At 42.0% G+C, this 23,175-nt stretch overlaps 1 protein-coding gene across 1 annotated transcript in view; it reads right to left on the reverse strand.

Moving 5' to 3' along the window:
• LOC308122124 (double C2-like domain-containing protein alpha) overlaps window positions 1-6,690 on the reverse strand; it is a gene marked incomplete at its 3' end in the record, with an annotated part of 33,032 nt that extends 26,342 nt beyond the window's left edge. The window contains exons 1-3 of the mRNA XM_080483783.1: window positions 6,668-6,690; window positions 2,194-2,555; window positions 665-744 (exon numbers count right to left, since the gene is read on the reverse strand). Of these exons, the coding sequence (XP_080339909.1) occupies window positions 665-744; window positions 2,194-2,551 (438 nt within the window). The 5' untranslated portion in view covers window positions 2,552-2,555; window positions 6,668-6,690. The remainder of the gene's footprint in view (window positions 1-664; window positions 745-2,193; window positions 2,556-6,667) is intronic.
• Window positions 6,691-23,175: the final 16,485 nt, after the last annotated feature.

Consider the following 23,175-nt stretch of genomic DNA (forward strand, 5'->3'; position numbering starts at 1 on the left):
TAGCATTGAAACTCTGGGGACGACATGTGTTTGCATCAAATTCGATTCATCCCATCAAGTACATTCTCAAAACTTTTGAGGTAATTTTGCTCTGAATCAGCGTATCTTCTTTTAAGACTCTGCAACTCTTCAAGTGGTCATATTATTCAGCTTTTCAACATTTGGTTAAAAACCTTGTATTCAAAGTTTCTAGCTCCTCCTTGATTTTCCTCATTTGAATATTGGATCATAGGAGCTGCATTCAGAATCTGCTGTGTCTGTGTGAGCTGGACTGGCTCCGCCCACACATGCCCATCTTGGGAGAAGGAGGAAGTACTTCCTCTCGTGGTGCCATGTGCCAGAGCAGAGCTGCCTAATTGTGGGAGGAGTCAAAGGGAGGGCCGACCTTGATTGTGATTGGCTAAACCCCCAATGACCCTATATAGGGTTTGATTTCTGATTGGCCGGTTGGAGCAACACACTTTTTAAAACCTGAAACAAGCCAGGGAGAGAGAGGACAGACTGTCTTCACTTCTGGGGCGTCAGTCCAGGTATGGGGACGATTATTACTGCTGGAAAACCTTTAGGAAGTGAATTTTGCATAATATGACCCTTTTAATGAACACAAGAAGGCGTTATTTTTTCCAATCCATGAACTGCTGGAGGTTTTCAAAGACGTGCTCACCTTCGCTCTGAGGACGGTGCAGTGTAAGGAGCTGGTGGCTTTTTCATACAGTAGGTCAAACTCCAGCGTCCCCAAAGAGGCTGGAAGACAGTTAATGAAAAGTCATTTACAAAAAAAAAAAAAAAAGAGGTATGCCAGTTACTTTGGTAATTGCTTTTGTACTGATGACTCTATTATCTCCGAAAAGAGATGAAAAATGATGGCAGGGTTGGCCGGCAGTCAAGGCTGAATACACTCATTTTGTCAGCTGAAGAGTTCAAATATGCTTATTTGCATTTGAGCTGAGAGGACAAGAACACTTAAAACCATCATTGTTGTAAATCTAAAGCCTGCAAAAGGATGAAGGTAAATTTTGCAGTTGTTAAGCCCTTTTATGACAAAATCCCAACTATGGAGTTTTTATTTTGACTTCCCCTGAGATTTTTTAGCAAAATGGGTTTTTTATCGTTTAAAAAATAAGAACAGAAGCAAAACAGTCGATTACTTGTGAAGCAATATGCAGACACACTTCTATTTCGAGAGTAATCCTCTCCTACAGCTATCCCATCACACTCATGGATAAGCATCTTTTATTGGATTTATCATATTGCTTTTACTCCAAAACTCACAGTTTCAAAACAGTAAAAGATCTCTTCTAAAAAAATCAAAAAAATCAATAAAAAGACAACCTGAAAGATACTTTCTCCGATAACGTGAAATCATCTTTCTTCCAGAAGTAACTCAGAAACATGACTGTAATACAAATAGTACACAGAGAAAGAAATAGAAATGTCAGCTGAGACGCACCAGTAGGTGGAAAGCAGCAGAGAAATAGAAAGAAACTCTCCAAATTGCAAAATCATAATTACATTATTCTAAATTAAAAAAAAAAAATCCAGATTACAGTCAGAGCATGAACCTATATTCTCATTAAAACTGATTAAAACTGCTTATTAAGCTTGATTGTAAATCAGTTTTGGAGTTATAACTTCAAATCAAGAATCCTTTTATCACCTGGTCACTTTCTGTTGGAAGCAGTAATATTTTTTTTGCACCCTGCCACTTCAGACTATTGCGTAATAGCAGATAAGGATATACTGTTGAATCCTACATACGCTCTTATATTAGCACAGCATGTTGTTGTATTTGTTGCACATTTACAAGAGTGAAAACACAACGCATCCGTTTTCTCAGACAGAAGTCAAACAAAGTCGGTAAAAACGGGCCCAAGTGGCACGAGATGAGAAAATGTCTCTGCATAGATGTGTTGTCTGTCGCATTGTCTTTTGCCTCAACAAATTCAAAGCACTGTCCACCTCTCCACCCTCCACACCTGTGCTGTCTCCTGCAGGAAGTCTTCCCGCAGTCATGTGACCACGGGAGTCAGAACTATCGATTTGATTTTGTACGAATGAGTCAATGTATCACATGAAAGAAAAGCATTCCAATAACCAGATGTGTCGCGACGACTGGATTTACAATGGAAGTGTGACACGGACCAGGGTGATGCGACGACACTGATGCCCCGCAGTCGGTTTCAGGTCACTCACTGTTATCGTCGCTGTCACAGCTGTCAATCTCGATGGAGGTGTCCATGCTGCTCATGGCGGACAGTGAGCCTCCCCCAACCGCCGCCGCCGGCGATAGCAGACCCCCACTCCACCCCCCTCCCCCTCCCCCTCCCCCTCCTCCACCGACGGCTCCACTTTGACCCGCGCTGCCGGGGCTGAGCGAGGCGGGCGCTGCCACCTGATTGGGCGAGAGCGGCTCGGAGAAGGAGGAAGTGGGCGAGAGGCGGGGGAAGTAGGCAGAGATTTGACGGATGGGGCGGATGGGGCCCGGGCAGACGTCGATGGCCATGTGCTCCTGGATGGAGATGGCTAAGCGCTTTCCTTTTCGCACTGTCATAGGGCTAGGAGGGGGGAAAAAAAACAAAACAAGATTTATAAATGTAATCACATTTCTTGTCAGCATTGCCACAGTGAAAACTCTGGAAAGCATTGAGCCAGAACGAGCGATGACAGTGAAGCAGAGTCATCTGTTAGTTCTCGGCGACAGCAAGTGGAACCAGGTGAGCTCGCCGAGAGTCTGTACTGTTGCCAGATGGTCAAGCAGAACTTAAGTTTGGGAGTTTATACCTTCCTGCAGGAAATTCGTTCAACGTAATTAGAAGACTTTTACTCATACGTTGTCAAAACCCAGCAGAGGATGTGCACACATTTGCATTTCAATTGAATAAATCTGAATACACCGTGGTATATCAGGAAGGATAAAGGATGATGAACAATCAGGGTCCCCCGAATCCTAATCATCCTCGAGATTGCAGCGTGTGTGAGTGGCTGAGGAACGCGTGTTATCTAAAACGCCTAACAATCCTCCATAGACAAACACGTAATTACCGAATGACGTCTGTACGGAGCGAAGCGCTTTATTCACGCGGAGAGACGATTATATAAAGTTCTGTTTGCGGGGCGTAGGGTTGACCACGAAAGCTGATGTGTCTACGCTTATTTCAAAAATAAGAAAAGAGGGGGGTGGATTACAAATATCTCACAGCTTTTGTTGTCTAAAGACAGCAGGGCTTGAGGGGACGTTCTGTCCTCAATACTGAACAAATCCCCCCGCCGGAATACCTTCTGCTCTCTCTGTGTTAATCGATAGAAGCTGAGAAGTTGATATTTGTACTGCGAGTGTCTGCGCTGCAACTCTGTTGTTGACTTTGGCGAGATTCTGAAATATCAAAATGATGAGAACACAAGACAGAGAGGATTGGGTGGATTATTGTTTAATCAACACAGCAGAAGTGAACCAAAAACCAAAACAAAAAGCCCATATCTATTTTTGTAATTTTTCTGTGTTTATTGAATGATCATCAACCATCGAAATTGTTAAAAATTACATAGCTAAGCTGGTCCCGTTACATTAAAATTGCCCTATCCTTTTAATATGCATCGTTATAATCGCTTTAAATATGTATATCATTGTTCGGTGCAGCTACACTTTCATGAAGCTTTCTGACCCAGTGACCTGAGGCGGTGACTCACCAGCTGAAGAATACACAGACGCTTACTCTTCAGTGCAAAACATGCAAATAGTGTGTGTTATTACACACAGAACTATATGGGAATTCTGGTATGTACATTTTTTTGTTGTCAGTGTTCGTTTTCCTGGAAACAGTGCTGATGAAGGAACCTAATGAGTATTGGTACATTTTTCTCTCCCATCTAATTCTCTCCTAAGACACTGAAGTTTGTTTCGAGAGGCGTGTGGGAAAGCTTTTACTGATTCTCGTGTTAAATGCTTGAGGGCTTCACAAAAGTTCAGTGGATTTCCAAGCTTCATTCTACAAGACAAAGTGTTTCAGTTTATACTCCGGAATTCCTCAAGCTCTTGATGAAAATAGCAACAGGTGATTTAAGAAAGCAAAGATTAATAAATCAACGTATTATCTTTGTTGATTTATCAATTATCCAGATAAAGTAGATGAAGATGAGCCGGTAAGAGTGAATGATTCCATCAAAGACTCAACTGTTCTATTGATTTAGCTCTTTTTCACTTTTTTAATACGATGTCTTTATTTCCCGTGTACCTTTTGTTTGCAGGGCGGAAGCCGGTAAACAGATTAATACCAGAGCACTCGCTTATCAGGTTAAAGTCAATATGACCAGCGACGTTCAGGCAGACAGTGGCTCTGAATTTCTTCCGTCTGACTGTTGACCTTCAGCAGTATTACAGGCGCTGAGGGTCATTTGTCATGTTTGGTCAACTGTGAGCTGTGAGCACAACAGCGGGTGGTACACTCCACAGCTCATCCGGCTTTTCCTTGGCTGAAGATGAAACAAAAACCCATGAAGCGCGCTGCTTCATGCCAAGCCACAAAGTTTGGTTTTTTTCTTTTTGACTCTTTTGACCGAAGGACTTTGAGTTCTGATTCTGACAAATGGGGACTGATGGACATCTCATCTTTTGTAAAGTAGCGACAGCCATTGTGAACCACACTGGCACAATTAATGACTTCTGCGGGGCAAAACAATAGCTATTGCTCAATTAAGCAATGCAGCGATAACTTCGGAGTCCATGCACAGACAATGTGGAGAAGACAAATGGGTGCAGATGCAGAGATACGGTGAATCATTTCACTCTTGACACGACAATAAAGCAACAATGAAGCCGCCCACTACTGGAAATAAAATCAGGTAGGAAATTGCAAGGTATTAAGAGTGGAGGTAAAAACAAGGTAATGAAATGATGATGATGCTGGTGATTAGGGTGAGAATGCAATATTAATTCAGACGGACGGGTTGGTGATATTGATTTAGGAATATACAGGGGAACACTTCAAAGCAGGCACACACACACAAATACAAGTGCATTCACACAAGCAGCATCAAACGTGCACGCAAAGAGACAAAGACTTTTCTCTGATCATTAATTTATCTCTCTCGACACACACACACACACACACACACACACACACACACACACACACACACACACACACAAGCAGACACACACTGCTTGGCGCACACTTTTGTGCGTGAGTCTGTTGATATAAATTTGCACAGTCAGTCGCCTCCCAGTTGTGGCAGATGTGGCCATGAGCTGGAGCAGCAGAGCACCAGCAGCAGCACCAGTGGCAGCAGCAGCGGCGGCAGTGGCAGCGGCAGCGGCAGCAGCAGCAGCAGCGGTGGCGGCGGCGGCGGCGGCGGCGGTGGCGGCACACGTACGGCCGTGAGGCCTGGTGGCTCGCAGCACTCTGGGAAGCAGAAGCTCGCAGGGAGCTCATGATTGATCGCTCTCATGCTGCCAGCTGGAATCCCTCTCATCTTCTCTTTTCATCATCGTCTCGTTGGTGCAAAGTGTGGCGGCACGCACGCCAAATCACAGATCTCCCTACTCCTTCACACTTTACAGTTTTTTTTTGTTAGTTTTTTTTTAATGTGCCACAGCTCGTTTACATGCATGACTCTCAGCCTTCAAGCAGCACGGATGAGGCGGCTTAACATAATTCCTGTAAGCTACTAGATAATAGTCCAAGTTGTCCACTACAGCAACAAAGAGCATCCCTGTAGCTGTTTGTTATGCAACAACATACAGTAAGAGCACACTGTGTAGGGCCCTTCTTGTGCTCATAGCGGAGGGGTAACAGCAGATCCCTCGCTTCGAGATGGAGGAATGAAGCTGCCACAATCCGACAGTCAGGAATATCTTTATGCAACATGCGACCTCCCCTTCCTCTTTTAGCTCCTTCACATTAAATTAGAGTCATGTCACAAGCACCCCCCCCTCCTCCTCAACCTCTACCTTCTCATTCCCACCTTTGCAATTAACCTCTTCTTCTCCCCTCTTTATCTCTTTGTCCGTCATTCTCAGGTACCGTCATTCCCCCTGCAGGTTTTTGAAGATTTGTCTTCTCTGCCTCTCTTTACGGCTTCTCTTCTTCCCTTGTGTCCTACATACAATGGGCCGTTCACCTTTAAATAACAAGCTGCTGCCTGACAGGCAGATGCACCAGTACAGCGGAGCCACTCATTAGAGGTTGATAGTCGGCATCACTTATAGCTATAACCACAGTGACAGTGAGCACTTGTCAATTAGAGCGGTGTTATTTTCAGACAGCCAAGGATGAGTAAACTTCAGCGAGTGTGTGGGTGTGTGTGTGTGAGGGTGTGAAGAAAGGTGAAAGAGCAGGTATAGCAATACTAACACAGATGTCTGCCACATGTTGCACCACTGAGCTCATGTGGTAGTCCTAATGTATTCATCTCCCGGGCTGCTTTTGTCATGCATTGGGTTGTTTTTTTTTTCCTCTCTCTCATGCAAGAAGATAACAAGAGAAACACAGACACATACAAGCAACAGATACTGAGTGACATGGAAAGAGAGAAAAACAAGCACATTCTAAGTCCTTAAAGGTGTCTTCTATGCCTGGAAAAAGCGGAGGGGGAACATCCCCGGCAAATGGCAAAATAATCAAGTTGTCTGCATTTCATAATAAAAAAGAGAATAAATGTGAAGACTTACCTCAGTGATAGCACAAGAGTGAAACTCTTCAAAAAAAAGAGGGGATTCCAGTGCGGCGAGGAGAGGGAGACTAACTAACAGGTGGTGAAGAGGGGAGCGCGGAGTAAAGGGAGAGAGAGGGGAGAGAGAGAGAGAGAGAGAGAGAGAGAGAGAGAGAGAGAGAGAGAGAGAGAGAGCGAGGGATTGAACGAGCTCTACGTGTATCATTAAAAATTAAATGTACGGATAGTTCAAGTTGAGATGAAAATGAGGAGCAGAGGGGAAAGAGGAGAGCGACATGCTGGAGTAGGAGGAGGATAGAGGGAGGGAGTCAAGAGGAAGAGAGAGAGGAAGAGAGAGAGAGAGAGAGAGAGAGAGAGAGAGAGAGAGAGAGGCAGTGGGGAGTTATTCCTTGACAGTCTGTTGTGCATGTGACTGTTTCGCTTCACTCCCTCCTGCACCCCCTGCCATCATCTCTTTCTCTCACAAACACACACACACACACACACACACACACACACACACACACACACACACACACACACACACACACACACACACACACACACACACACACACACACACACACACACACACACACACACGTTTCTTATTTGCGCCACTTAGGAGGACATTGCCTTGACTTGCATTCATTTCCTGAAGAGTTAAATTAACCTTTGGGGTATGAGGCTGATTATTCTCTGGTTAATGTCAACAAATACCTCACAAAGAGCAAAAAAAAATAAAAAATAGGGTGGACTTAACCCCCCTAAACATGCTCCAGAATCCAGTCTAATAGTTCACTTCAGTTTCAGACAAAGACTGTAATTAAATGTTGAAACCAACAGACACTAAAACAGTAAAAAAAAAACACAAGTGCTTTCTCTTCTCCCAATGAGGTCAATGCAGAATTAGACCTCCAATTTTCTCCAATAGCAATGAAAACATCCATTCAATGGAGGACCCATTTGCCACAATTCCAGGTAATGCAATACGGAGGACATGATTTGCTTGCTAACAGCAGGTAATGTCCACAAGCTCGCAAAGTCACAGTGAGGTCAATAAGTCTGCCAACATGATGTTCCGATCTGAACTCATCAACTCTGCCTTTGCAATTCAAGCCGAAGCTGAATATCCTCAGCTTGTTCAAATGTTTTGTTTTTTCTTATTATTATTATCATTATTACCGAGTCCATCAATACGATGCATTACGCCTCCAAGCAGACCAAAGTGTGAATGCTGAGAGGTGAGGATACAGATAAGACTTTTTGACAAAACATTAATGCACATTTAGAGAAGACTCCGAACGTAAATAGCTCAAACAATATTCAGGCCTATATATTCTTTAAGCCACGCACTCCTTTTTATTGTATGTTGTATGTGTTTTTTTAATTGATGCCACAGGTTATTAGACTACCAGAGCGGCACTTCTAATCCTGTTCCATAAAATACAATTTCAATAAATCTCTCCTCATCTAATGAAAGGTATGAAAAAGGTAATGGAATGCAAATGAATGTTACAGTACGATATAAAGTCTGTGCTGGAGGGTCAGGTAAAGGAGAAGAACCTGAAAGCTTACTGAGAGACCTTTAAGAAGGTCCGGGTCTTTATGAGTGATAACGGGTTCGCTGGGGTGGTAAAGGTTTCGAGACGACACCCCCATGCTGGTCAAATAATGGTCTTTACCACTGCCCTCATGTATGTACATATTAAAATGTGGTTTATCTGGAGGGATTCCAAGTAGAGCTGCTTTCTCCTGTACACCGTGAACAGCTGGCTGAGGTTGTTCAGGCACAAAATTACCTTGTAAAACTGGCCCCCACTGGAGGTGCAGCCATGGCCAACTGGGACAAAACTCTGTGGTCAGCTCACGACTCACCGGAGAGGCGGCACGGCTCTGCTGGCAACTTGGAATCTCCCGGGATAAGTTGAAAGAATCTGCAGGGGGACGGAGACGTCTGGGCTTCTCCGCTTTCCATACGACTGCTGTGAACCCCTGTGGACCAAATGAGTACAAAGATAAATGAAGAGACTTTTATATAATTGGTACATTCTAGTAGATGTACCAAAAAAATAATAATACTTGATTTAAATTCTATTCCCCTCTGCCACCATTGTGGTGCTGATGGTGGAAGTGTTGTGATGGCCTAGTGTAATAGTGTAATAAGACTGATTTGAAAACAAAAAAGTTTGTCTTAACTAATTACTTTGCATCACTAATAAACTACTCCGTTTTAAGATGAAGCAAAACCTGATCACGAGCCTAAAAGTTACCGATAGTAGCCCTGCGTGTCTGTTACTGACAGTATCAGCGTTTCTCATTCACATATCCAGGAGGTGGAGAGGCGCTGAAACATCAAATCTTCAGGCCTTAACCTTGAAATTCAGTGATTTACTTTGCAATAGTTTTAAATTAGACTTCCCACAGTGGGGCTCTTTGAGAAGAGCGACGTCCCAATATATACGTACGACACTGTTAATGTCATGTGAGGGGAATATGTCTAATTAAATTGCTCACGTCTTTATGTTGTCCAAGTTAATTCCAAACTGGTGAAGAAATCTCACTGTCACACACACACACACACACACACACACGCACACACACACACACACACACACACACGCACACACACACACAGCTCCTCTGTATAATTAAGCTAATAGTTCTTGAGTCAGTGATGGACAAGGGGAAACATGCTATTTCGCCCTGTGTCTCTTGAAAGGACAAAATTGGTGTTCTCTCTGTGTCTTTTCATCAGACGTCTCTCTCTCTCTCTCTCTCTCTCTCTCTCTCTATGGACTCCACACTCACACTCTGAAGCAACCCATCTATCAAAAAGAAGAGCCAAGAAGCTGTCACACACAGCACATGTTGCTGAATAGATTTGTGCTTTTGTGCTTTTATCCGTAAAAAATAAAAAAAATGCTTGCAGCCTTTGTTAAGTAGTGTTGTTTGTACCTCCCTCCTTTCTTATCCCAAAGTTCTTTGTCTCACTCGTTTTGGTTTTTTTTTGTCACACAAAGCTCATGAAGCGACACTCAATCAAGTCTGTAACTTAAGGAATGTTACAGTGATGGATAGTACATCTATTCCCAAACATGGTTGTTGTGCTCATGTTCACCCGTTTTCCTCGCCGTATAACTTCAAACTGTGAATTCATTCCATCTTAAGTTACAAGGCTGTAATCTGTGTTATATTAAATTCTGAAGTCAGATCATTACACATTTTTGAGAGATTTTTTATTTTTTTTAGATTTTTGGTCAGCGAGACACAATATTTATAAACGCTCCCATTCTCATATTAGAAAGTCAAATTAGTGTTTTCATCAGTGGATCTTCTATATAAGGGGTTGAGATATAATCCATTAAGTTTAATTTATTTAGCACCAATTACGCCATAGTTATCAAACAGGCATCTACTGTTCTGATAAAAGCAGAGGCAAAGCTGGAGAGGGAAACTCTCCCTTTTGACAGGAAGAAACACAAGCAGAAGGAGACTGCAATGTGGTGGCTGGCGTCTGCTTCGCCCAGTCGGGGTGAATAAACAATAAAAAGAAAAAAACTACTTGACAGAGAACAAAATAAAAAATGATGGTAATGCAGCCTAATGGGACCAGGAACCACAGATCAGGGGCTGCTCCATTAATTAGCAGCTAAATCCATCAATAGCAACTCTACTAAAGTATAGCAACCCACTAATCCACAAACACAAGTGCAAGTTAAACAATAACATGAAAAAAAAGTCCTAATTTTAATGGTCTGAAAAAGCCTCAAATGGCCTCACAACGATAGATAGAGAAGTCTTTACACACACACACACACACACACACACACACACACACACACACACACACACACACACACACACACACACACACACACACACACACACACCTCATGTACATCCTCGTACCATAAAATTGAAGCCATGCATGAATGCATTAATACATCAAAATAATGCACATCATGAACCTCAAGAGAGGAGTGAGTCCTGCTCTTTCATGCAAACAGCTTATGGTATGCGCACACACAAACACACACACACACACACAGGCACATGTGCACACACACACGCAAACAAAGCAATTTAGAGCTCCCCCCTCCTCACTTTGCCACCATTGTCAAAAGACCTTTCAATCCTTATTACACCTTTTGGGGCATTATCCCCCTTCCCATTGCCGCCTCCTCTTCATTATCTCTACTCTCCTGGCCTCCTGTTTATGAGAAGTGAAAATGTGCTCATTATGAATGCATAGTCATTACGTGCTCTCTCCGCACCAATTATGTCAGGGACCGGCGCTGGTGCTTCAGTGGAAACAGCTGACCATAACAAGAGTCCACAATGGCTCTGACAAGAACAAATGACATCAGATGACCATTTGGGCGCCTTCAAACACACTGACAGCACGGATCTCTCTGACTGATTACCAAGTGGTTCTCACTGAAATACCACACACAGACGAGATTGCTTATATACATAAGAGATTTAATATAGTTCACTGCTTTCGCTTCATATGAACCATTGACGCTTGTTTATCCTTCAGTTGCTTACATAATTTCACTGCAAGGCTTTAAACCCGATGAGGTGAGCGATCATAAGATACAAACGCTGGATATTAAAACTGTGAAGAAGTAAGTAAACTTGCAGTGGTGCCGAAATACTGCAACGCAACGGGAAGCAGCAAAACAATGTTTCTTGTCTAATTCAACAATAACAATATACAATCCATGAAAAGCTGCTGCTTTTTTTTTTTTTTAATTCTTCATTCTCTGTAAACTTGAGAAATCAATGCGTGCGGGAAAACTTAGTACAACACAGGTTCTTTGAAATTCCTAGTCTCGCCACAAGGAACAATGAAATGGTGACAGTCACTCATTCCCATGCTTGTCTTGAACTCCAGCAGCTCATCCCACACCATGTCCTCCTCGACTTCCTGCCGTGTGATATGTGCAAGCAGCGGAATAGGTGTACCTAATAACGTGGCCAGTGAGTGCACAACGTAATATAGACGTACGATAAAGCTGCCATTGAAAAACTGTCGTATTCATTTTTAAAAGAACACAACTGCAACCCTATATTTCTCATAGAGAACATTCCATATTGCTGCAAAGAATGAAATGATTCCTACAGATTGATATTGGTATCACCCTGCCAATAATGAGATAATACCAAACACTGGTGAGCAGAATGAAAAATAATTTAGAGCTCCAAGGCTGTCTTTTCTTTGACTGTCATCCATGTGACTGCAAGGTCATTGTGTACCCATTTGAAAGAAAAGGAGCGAGCGCTTCCCACAGCACACTCGCACACCGCTCCCTCCGTATTATCGCTCAAGATGAACCACCCTGAACTACCGTCTCATTCAGTGGACCATAAATGTGTGAAATCAAAATGCGAGACCATCAAAATGCGCCTTTATGCGTCGAATCAGATGGGAAAACTCTGGCATCAACACTGATTGAGGAAATGCAGTGATTTTAGGCACTCGGCCAAGCAAAGGAATAAAGATAGGAGAGGAAACGGCATCTGGACAAGAAGCAATAAAGAGACAGAGGAAGGAAAATGTATGCAGAAAGGAAGAAACACATTAGAGCAACAAGCTGATTTAATTCTGGGGCGGTGGATTTTTATTACACTCTCGTAAAAGAAATGCTTTGTTTTAAATATTGTAGTCCCTTGAAATCATCTGATCAGAGTCGGAGGAGGAGGAGGAGAAACAACAACTGCACACCCCCCCCCCCCCCCCAAGACAAAAACACACTTCATATTGCTTCATAAGTCCAGTCGAGAGAGGGCGAGGCAATAAATGGAAAAAGCATGAAGTTTTAGCCTACAGCTTCTCTGAGCTGAACACTTAAATGAGCTTCATATTACATTAACTGTATATAGGCTGCAAATCATCTTGAGTGCTGTTCTTGATGTGATTATTGCCTCCCAACCTCGTCCCCTATGGAGCCTTTTCAACCAGACAGGAAAATGTCCAACCAGGAACAGATTGTTTCAGTGGGGGTGAAACAAAATGGAACAAATCTTCAACCTGCTTCATGTAAAGTTGATGAACATTTTTATTAAAATTTTTTTTTACAAGTGAAACACGCTGCATAGGCATAAACAGAGCCTCACCAGAAGAGAAGTCGGCAGACGGAGTCATTCGGCGAGCGGCCTTGGTCACCATACGGAGACGAGCCGCTGTGAGAGTCAGGGAGGGCAGAGGAAAAAGTTGACATGATTTTTCAGACGTCATCTGTGATGTCGACAGATGAGTGTGCAGTGGCTTATGATCCTCGCGGCTCGATTTGAACGAGCGTACGTTTACTTGTGTTTGCCCGCGACAGCGGGTCACGAACGCCTCTCTGCAATGCTACGGCTTGTTGAATACAAACCGCAAAAACCTCTCATCCAGGGCAGAGCAGACGTGATCGAAAAAGACAGAAAGCGTCCTTCAATTTACCGTTATTAGATCAAATCAAATGGCACAAAAGTAGGTCTGTGTTTTTTGCAAGTCTGAGGTAGAGCGACCAGATAAGACACGAGTGATCACAACATTATTAGTTGTTTCAGCCTGGAAATGTTCCCACTGAATCGAAGACACTACTTACGGAAAAGAACTATTAAAGCTATTATCCATTCATAGTAGACAGCAAAGTGGCTTATTACTGTCCCCACTTGACTGGAGCTCCAATCATTACTTACTTATCTTCAAATCAGTTTGTCACATCGCTGTGTCTTAAAGTGTGTAAAAGGCTGCTCGGAATAACAAAACGCTGAGGAAAGAAGAGAGGGGGGAAGCGTGCTTTTACAGTGAGTCACTTCCAAAACTGAAAACATATAATAGGCCTAAAATGACCATCAATCAATTTATCTTCTATAGTATGTTTATCCAAACGAGCAGTGAGCTGTACACAATCCCAGCCAGCACTGAGCTACGGCGAGGTAAAGACATTCCTCCTGAATCATTGTCCTGCTGGAAACCCGTCATATAGAGTTTGCATTTAATTTGCACATGCGTTATTGATTAACACGGTGGGTTTGGCAGATAAATGCGTCCTGGTGGGAAGTGACTGAAGGTCTGTTCTTTTGAAGAGGGAACACACACGCAGTGTGACCAGTCCACTCAGGCTGCTTTCATTGATGTTTCACCTAAAACTGAGTGAATTTATTATTTGGGAAGTTGAAATGTTGAGAATCTTGCGTGTTCATGACTGAAACGAGAGAATTGAAATCCCTCCCCTATGGCATTTAATCTCAGGATGTAGTTTCTGTACTTTTAATGTATTTTCACACTTCAAAGTCTCGGTAATTCATCTTGAACCTTCTTTTTCTGTAATTCAGAACGAGTCAAGCATGTGCCTGAAAACAATCATGTTGAGTGTCAAATTTCTTCATCCAATTTCTGATGTGTTTTGGCGACGTGCTTAAATGCACAAGAGGAATTATGCTTGCAGTGGATTGCTCATCAGACAGACGGCATTAATGCATATCATCACATATCAAAACGGAAGGATTTACCAGTTAACCACCTATTAACTATAAGCCACATTAGAGAGCACCGGTGAGAAATGCACCTTCACTGGAGTAAGAAGTGACCAAAAAAAAAAAAAGAAAAATGCATAAAACAGATTTGCGAGTTCAAATTTAAGGATACAATTTAAGATTCAGAATGAAGATGTCCGACAGATGAGTTCAGCGACTTATTCAGGAGTCCGATGGGATAGTTGAGTTGTTCTCTGTGCCCTGAGATGATTTTATTGTTTGTGGCGTTATTTACATGAAAATGAATTGAACTGATGATTGCCTGTGATTGTTTTCAATCCTCTCCTTGGTCTTACCGGCATTAAATTGGGGGATTATTGACCTGATAGAAGGAAATCAGTCCTGCAGACATCGGGGCTGTGAGCAGAGGGACTCCTCAGGGCCGCGTTCTATGCCCACTCGTGAACACACTCATCGGGTTCCACTGCATCTCCTCCTCCCTTCTGTCATCAGCCCGACGACTGTGGCGTCGTCAGCCGATTTCATGATACTGGAGGATGCTGGAGTGTCTGCAGCCACTCTTGAGAGCCTATGAGGAATTCCAGCGTGAAAAATCAATAAACAGCATTCTCATGTCGTGGTTTAGGTGTGCTGCATGTGTGAAAGCTGTGTAAGGCAGTATTCAGTATTTCATCAGAGACCCCAGGGTAGGTGGATGGTCTTCATGAAACAAATCAGGGTGATTGTCACTCAGTCACTTAAAACTGGTGGATATGAAACAGGTGAGTAATAACTAATGATGCGTCGCCATGATCTTTGATAGCAAATCGCTTCAGGACAGGTGAAAAAGGTTTACTAATCGTGTATCTTTAGTACTTCTTCAACTGTTGAGGATTTTGTTGCCTCATGCTTTATTGCAGGCTGTTTTATGCTACAGGGAGGAGGAAACGAGGTTAATAGTAAAAGTGCGCATCCAGAACTGAAGTATTTGAAATGAGATAATGGAAGAAATACAGCAAAAGTGACATTGGTTAATATGTGCAAACATATGTTTGAAAATTATGCATATGATTAATGCAGAGTTAATTAAATGCCATAGAATATGTAGTCCCTATATACATAATAAAATTATTTCCTCTGTATTATATATCAGTATTGGTGCACGTCCATAACAGAATTCACATATGCTATTTATGCTTACTTTTAATCCTGCATTATCTGAATTTGCCCAGATTTGCCGACGTTTGCTCACAAAACGCAAGCTGAGAAGCTGCTGTGTCAGCAATGTCTCAATCCGAGCTAAAGTGCTGAAATGTTTTCCGGAGATGAGAGTACAGCGGTGGCTTGTTTTCATTTTATTTTCTTTCTTCTCTCATATATATATATATATATATATACACACACACAGCCTTAGGTGATGTGCAGCCAGCTGAAAACAGAATTCTATTACAAGTACACTGATATGCAAACATGCTGCAAAGGCCATTTGTGAATGAACATATTTGGACTTGTGTTGCTTTACAGTCCTCATAAGGTATTTACACACTAAGTGTGCTTGAATAGGAAAGAAAAACAAATATAGTTTTCAAAGATATTTTCATTTGAACAAACTCAAGTGTTGATTGACAAATACATTGCACCGTCGATCCACCATCATATTCTAAATGACAATAACAAGTTGATTTTCACAGCATCAACCGACAATTTGTAGCTGAATATCATCTAGCCAGTTTTTTTTTTTTTATATTTTTTTTTATGAAGATGTCAAAGTTCATGTGTATCAATTGAGATAACAAAGGACTGAGATGATTCAAGGAGATTTATTTTGGAGGCTCTAATGAGGAAGTGTCATTGGACGAGATGGATTTCTCATGCAAATATCAGGCACGTTAATTTGAGACTGAGGCCGTGACAGGCCGCGCTGCGTAGCACGCATGAATTAATGATGTGAAACTCGATTAATACACATTAACAAAATCCTGTTTTGACAGGAGATGGTGTGTTCTTTAGGCTCAGGGCCGTTCCAGTCCTGCTAGGTGTGTGAAAGAGCAGCGCTAATGAATTATGACTGAAACAGAAAATAGAAAGAGGGGGGAGTGGGGGAATGAAAAAAAAAAAAAAGGGTGGGGGTGGAAGATGTGTTGGAAGAGGAGAAGGAGAAGATGGTCTGTCAGATATATGTGTCCTAAGCTGTGGCTTGTGATCATGTCAGTGAATTTAAATTGCTTTTTCTCTATCTGCTGGAATCTGTGAAATACAGGATATAAGAACGGGAAAATGCCCCCGCGACAAAACAGCCAAATAATCAAATCATCTCGAAATGCATTGCAGAGGAAACTGAAGTTATTCCGGCTCAGCGGAGATATTGATTTTACTGTATCAGGAACACCTTCTTTATTCACCAACGCTCTGGAGACGCCTCAGGGATTCAACAGTTATTAAAAAAATATATATATGTCACAGTGTGGTGTCTTTGCGCAGCGTATCGTGAGACATTTCGCAAATACACGTGTGATCAATATATGAAGGCACAGACTGTACTTGCTCTCCTTCTCCACTCTCGCGTTACACATCGCAAAATTCGCCCCTTCCTTTTCATTTCGTCTCATTTGACTGTGGAAAGTCGCCCTGAATGTCGAGTAGGAAGACAAGACGGATGAAAACTCAAAAGGAGAAAGAAAGAAAGAAAAATAAAGCTTCAAAGCTTTTCAGATGATGACCAGGCTAAGAGACGGCGGGACCATTAAAAACGGCCCCTCATTATCCTGCAGAACTCACAGGACAAACCTCTGAGCCACAACTGGCATGAAGGATCAGACCAGAGCAAATTGAGATTAGAGCCTCAAAAGAAAGTTGTAGGATCCGAAGACAATGGTTCTCCGCCGAGGAGGAGCGGGATAAAACGCTCACGGGCACAAGAGGAGTTATTTAAAGAAACCGTTTAAGAAAGTCAGCTTGCTTGTCTTCAGGCACAGATTAGCTGATGTGCTCGAGTGTCTATTAAACACGGGGCCGCCGTCGAGTTGCGGGGCTGGGGTGGGGTGGGGTTGGGTGGGGTGGGGAGCCATGTCAGCCTCTATGCTTCATACCTCTGCTCCATTTAGAAGTTGCCTAGTAAGTATAAATATTTGTATTCGACCCTTTAACTCCATTCATTCGTCTATCTTCTTTGCTGCTTTAATCAAACGAACAAGTCCAGACTCAAACTGGCGATATTCTTAATGTGAGGCTCGCAAACCACTGCGCCACTGCGCAAAGCCGCATTATGTAATAATGCAACATATTTTCAACTCATCGTGTAATAATGCCATATTTAGTAATAATCTGCCGCATTTTGTAATAAGAGTCCAGAACACATTTCGTAAAAACTTGTTAAATATTACAACAATTATTACAAAATGTGGGTGTTTTATGTAATAATTTGGTGCATTATGTCATACATTTAGTTTAATAATGTGTTCCAAGAATTTTATTCCAAAATGTGGCAGATTATCATATAATGTGGTGTTATTACATGAGTGGATTTTCACATACTGCAGCACTACACACACCTAGTAAATCCTCGTATCTATTCATTAGCAAACACAGTAATGTAAATATTGCCAGGATTATATATATATATATATATATATATATATATATCACAGTTTACTATTATAATCTTATGATATATAACTGATGTAATAAAGAGTGATATAAATAACGAACACTATGTGATATAAATGATCACTAAAATAACAGTTTTTCACAGGTTTATTTGATTTCCTTCTTGGTTGATTGAATGATTGTTAAATGACTAATTATTAGGTTCAATGGTTGAATGCTGAACTGAATTATATAAACACACACACACACACACACACACACACACACACACACACACACACACACACACACACAGACACACCTGGAATGTAATATTGCACCGTAACTATCTTCAATTTTAGTTTTCTGCTATTAGTATATGAGCTTTCCGTACAAATAAAGGCAGAATTATATGGTACAAATAAACTTAACTTGAAAACCTGAATCCAGCCTGTCTGAGGAAGAAAACAAAAATCACATACCACTAACCGGTATCTCTTTGGAGAAGCCACAACTTCTTTGTAGACTTTGGGTTTTGGTACAAATGAGTCATGACATAACCCAGACCCAGTAAGGCTGACAGACAGCCGATGTATATTTTGTTTTACCTTTTTAAACGTATAGGACTGCTTTGGACCGCGAGAGGAAACTGGAGGTCCTGCGGAACACCCAAAAGATCCCAAGCCTGGACTCAAACCATGATGATTTAACTTGTGAGACAACAGTGCCAACCACTACACAACCACTCCCCTCACTCCTCAGCTTGTTTCTTACATTTTACTCTGGCTGGAGAAAGAATCAATACACATCAATGGGCTTCGACCTTTTCCTTCCCCGGAGCCCGTTTGCATCACGGCCATTTAATAACTCACAGTCTGGAGACGCTGGACTCAGACATCAAACATCAATGCATAAATCCAAAGATAAAGATTGAAAATTGTCTCTGTTTTGTTCTGCAGCTTAAACCTTGCAGTGATCATTCAAACAATCTGATGAAGTCAATATGAGGGAATGACTCAATGTTTTCAGTGATTCTGTGGGAAGTCGCAATGTTTTTTTCTGGTTGCGCAGATAAAACTCCAGCCAATGCGAGTGTCGATCTCACAGCTTTCACCGAGCAAAACTTCAGATGTCCGAGTCCGGATCCTCAGACATTTGAACTCCACAAACTAAACACTGGACTTTATTCTTCAGTTTCTTTCAATTTTATGCTCTACAATCAAAAAACGGTCTCAATTGTGTTTTCTTAAAGGGGTCATATTACATAACTTTTTAACAATTTCACAAGTTTATTGTCCTAAAATCCAGCTTTTCCTTGATTTTCCTCTATTTCAATATCGGATCATAGGAGCTGCATTCAGAATCTGCTGTGTCTGTGTGAGCTGGACTGGCTCCGCCCACACATGCCCATCTTGGGAAGAGGAGGAAATACTTCCTCTCGTGGTGCCATGTGCCAGAGCAGAGCTGCCTAATTGTGGGAGGAGTCAAAGGGAGGGGCCTCCCTTGATTGGGATTGGCTAAACCCCCGATGACACTTTATAGGGTTTGATTTCTGATTGGCCGGTTGGAGCAACACACTTTTTATAACCTGAACAAGCCAGGGAGAGAGAGGACAGACTGTCTTCACTTCTGGGGCGTCACTCCAGGTATGGGGACGATTATTACTGCTGGAAAACCAGTAGAAAGTGAATTTTGCATAATATGAGCCCTTTAGCATTTGCAAATATAATTTTGAAAACCTTAAAGCCGGCCAGCTTTATAAGACGACGTGAGATCTGTGTCACTAAGGCACAACTGCATGTTTTGAACCACTCTATGGTTTTTTTTGACATTGAACTTGAACATACTATAATTATTCTTGATTATTGATTTGCACAAAGCAACGACATCTGGTTAATAACCTGGTTCTTCATATGTCATATAGAAATGTTTTTATTTGAGATTGGTCATACAGAGTGTGAATAATAGACATGGTTTTTTTAATATTTAAGACAGATTTCCAAAACTGTAAAGTTAACCAAATTAGATTACTTCATCAGTGTTATAGTGCAGAATGTATTGTCGTATGATGCTAGAAGGATTTATAGCCAAGACAATTGTGAGCCTCTTGTTGTTATACTATACTGTTTTCTAGTTGTTACAGCCTTCAGCAGGTTCTGGTTGGTTTTGTTCTAATTGTTGCTTCACAGTGAGTTCATTCATATTTATCTGTCGCAACAAACAGTAGCTACAAGCGTTTACCAAAATGCATTTGTCGGTTAAACTATTACAAATTCAAGATGCACACCCACACGGAGGCACACTCTCCAAAGTGCAGCTGGAATGAATGTCACGTTATGATCAGTGCTGTGAAGAGGTTTGGGTGCAGCGCATTGTCTGGGAGCTGCAGAGGAAATAGAGCACCAGCGACACATTCACTGACACTCATGTCAGTCATTATAAAATGATATATCCTCTCAAACAAAACAAACACACACACACTGTCAACTATCTTTGACTGATGTTGACTGACACTTATTTTTCGAAGACTTACACAAAGCTGAACAAAATCCCTTTTTGGCTCAAACTGAACTGTAATGTTGACTCAATCTTAAATTCTTTGCCTTTAAAATCTAACCCGGTGAAGCGGAAGCTTCTTCTCATTGTGTGACTGTGCGGAGACAGATTTAGGACCTCGTGGCATTATTAACTGGACCCTCCACATACACGCGCTAATTATTCAGTCACCCAGACACCAGTTTCCTGCAACAAAAAAAACAAAACAACACCCCCACAAACAGTGTTAAATGTCCACCATGTACAGCCCCAATTGTAATCTGCCAGCCAGTTGCTAGGCAACACTGGAACCTGTTATAGCAGTCGGGTATCATGGCCCGCTGCGTATGGGGTGGTGCCGAGGGTCTGGACAGCGGGGTGAGGAGGTTGCAAGGGTTTTTTTTTGTTTTTGTTTAGTTTTTTTCAGTGGGAGCGAGTGACGGAGGGGAAAGGCGACGGTCGATCCAACCGAAGTGGAGACTTGTTAGCTCCTAGTGCGCCAACTCAACCATCTCATGAAGTGTCAGGGGACCCGGCAGCCTGCATTAATGCAATTTCTGACGAGAGCAGGTCGACAGGAAGGGTTACAGTGTGAGCGGGAGGGCGAAGCAGCAGGGGGGGGGGGGGGGCTTCCCTTACCATTCTTATATACTGACAGTAGTGTAGATGGGTGGAAAAGAAAGAGTTTCCCCTGAAGCGTCATCTACAAACTGATGTGCGCCGAGATTCCTACTACCATGTGAATATTTACTTCCACATAATCAAAGCTTAAAACTGCATCATATTTAAAGTGTATGTGATGTAAAGCTGTTGCTGCTTCGTGTTTATCATTTATTGAAATATCACTATACAAAGTTGTTCCCAATATTTTTAGTACTTTAAAGTTTAAAACAGGGAGATTTATACAATATGCAGAAAAGCATCACGCATAGCAACAGTTTTGAGTTGAAAAAGTCTTGAAATTGGATTGAATACGTGCTACTTTCGTTTAATATAATGTACCTGCACTATGACTCACTGAAAGCTTTGAATAGGTTTGAAAGCTTGCGCCAGTTTCATTCGGTGAAAAAGAAAAAAGAGAATCGCAGCAGTAACTGCTTCCAGCTTAATGTTTAGCATAATAATTTGATCATGTATAACACTAGATGGTCCATGTTACATTGGGTACAGTTTTATTTATATATTTGAGTGGAAATGGACAAACTATAGAATTTACTAGATATTGTCAACCGCCTGATAAAATACAGACAGAAGAGAAGATTTGACATGATTCATTACAAACTTACACGAAATTAATAAAAAAGATCTACAGGAAAACAAATATGTCGGTTCTCTGGAGGACAAGTGATTTATTTAAATGTGTCGCTTGTTCTCTGACGACATCTTCAGTTATTTTCTTTCCAGTTTTACGACACTCGTTTCCATTATTGTCTCTAGATTATCCCAACCAATGTTGTAAATGTCCTTGAAAGTCTTAAAACTTAAACTAATGTGACAAAAGCCTGAAATCCTCATTTGGGAGTAGATGAAATAAGAGTTTCAAGCAGTTTTCCTTAAAATGCTTGCATCCAGCGTTTCATCTCGAAGATGAAAAATGGAGTTGGACTTGGCTGCAAACCTGAACGTCCCATCCTCTTCTTTATTTCTTTTCTCCACGGCGGCCAATGGAGTCAACGCTTCACTCCAACGCCAGCGTGGTCGTCTGGTCTCTTCAGTCCACCCTTCAGCCCTAAGAGGCGACCTGGGAGCGGGCTTGTCGAGCTCAGTCAAGCCGACTGTCGTCGAGCAGAACTCAGCCCGCCGCCACCAGGGCTGCTCACTGGAGCTCAACGGAGCCAAAGGGGGCAATTTAAAAAACATTAGAATCACACAAGGAAGAAATGTCTTTGGCTTGATAATTAGCAGTGGCGAGTTGGGGGATATCTTGATGCTTTCTGGTTTGGCTGCAGCGCCGCAGCATAATGGGTTTCTTCATTATCTCATGCCCAGCTGTCGCTCTGCCGCTCTTGTCGCTTCGGAAATACATACGTTCATAAATTTTATTTTAACAGTCTATTGCTGGTGCGTAACCACAAGCTCTGCAATTCATCGCTTTGGAATTAATAACAAGAGCGCGTGTCAGAAATTACTTTTTTTTTTTTTTTTTCTGTTTACTTGAAGATATTCGAGTGAGGAAAATCAAACACGATTTCCTATTTGCTCGGTAAGTATGAAACCACAGCCACCGGCCTGTGTCGGAGCAATATCCTAGACGAATAGGCTGGAAAACAGCTGGTTCGCTTGCCTTCCGGTCCCCCTGAAACTAATGAAGAACGCCATCATATGTTTGTTCAGTTGGTACAAAAGTGTAAAACCAACAAGTCCAACATGTGCCAAACCATTTCTTGGCGAGGCGTTTTTTTGTTTTTTTTTTCTTCCTGGTTACCAAATCACCATGCTGGCAAAGTATTAAAACCCAGTGTCAATGAAGCGACCAGTTCTACAGAACTGATTAAACCAAGGACACACAAACGTGTTGTGTACTTTAGGATTCAGTGATTCATGTGAAGTCAAACACAAAACAAAAACAAAGTTTAAAGAAAGGACAAACTGTTCTGGTATCAATGCATGACTTGGGAATCTTTCCATTGGGGAAAGTCGTTGGTGTGAAAGCTCTGCAGAGTCGGTCTGACCAGTGAAGAGGTGTGATCTGTCCCACACTTCGTACAGTTATCTGTCGCACATCGAGTAGATGACGCAGAGTTGGACTGTGTAAAGTGCGCTGACCTAAAAACTTCTTTGTGCCTGCAACAGCTGGTATTTTCAACAGCAGCATGAAATAAGAGAAGGGTTCAACCCCCCCAACTGAATTTTTGCCATAGCTGATTTTTAATTTAGTATTTGCTTTATGATCCGTGTATTTAGTTAGTTTTGTAAAGACTTTTATTTCGCAGT

Source organism: Lipophrys pholis (genome assembly GCF_963383615.2).
Source record: "Lipophrys pholis genome assembly, chromosome: 1".
NCBI classification, from domain to species: domain Eukaryota; kingdom Metazoa; phylum Chordata; class Actinopteri; order Blenniiformes; family Blenniidae; genus Lipophrys; species Lipophrys pholis.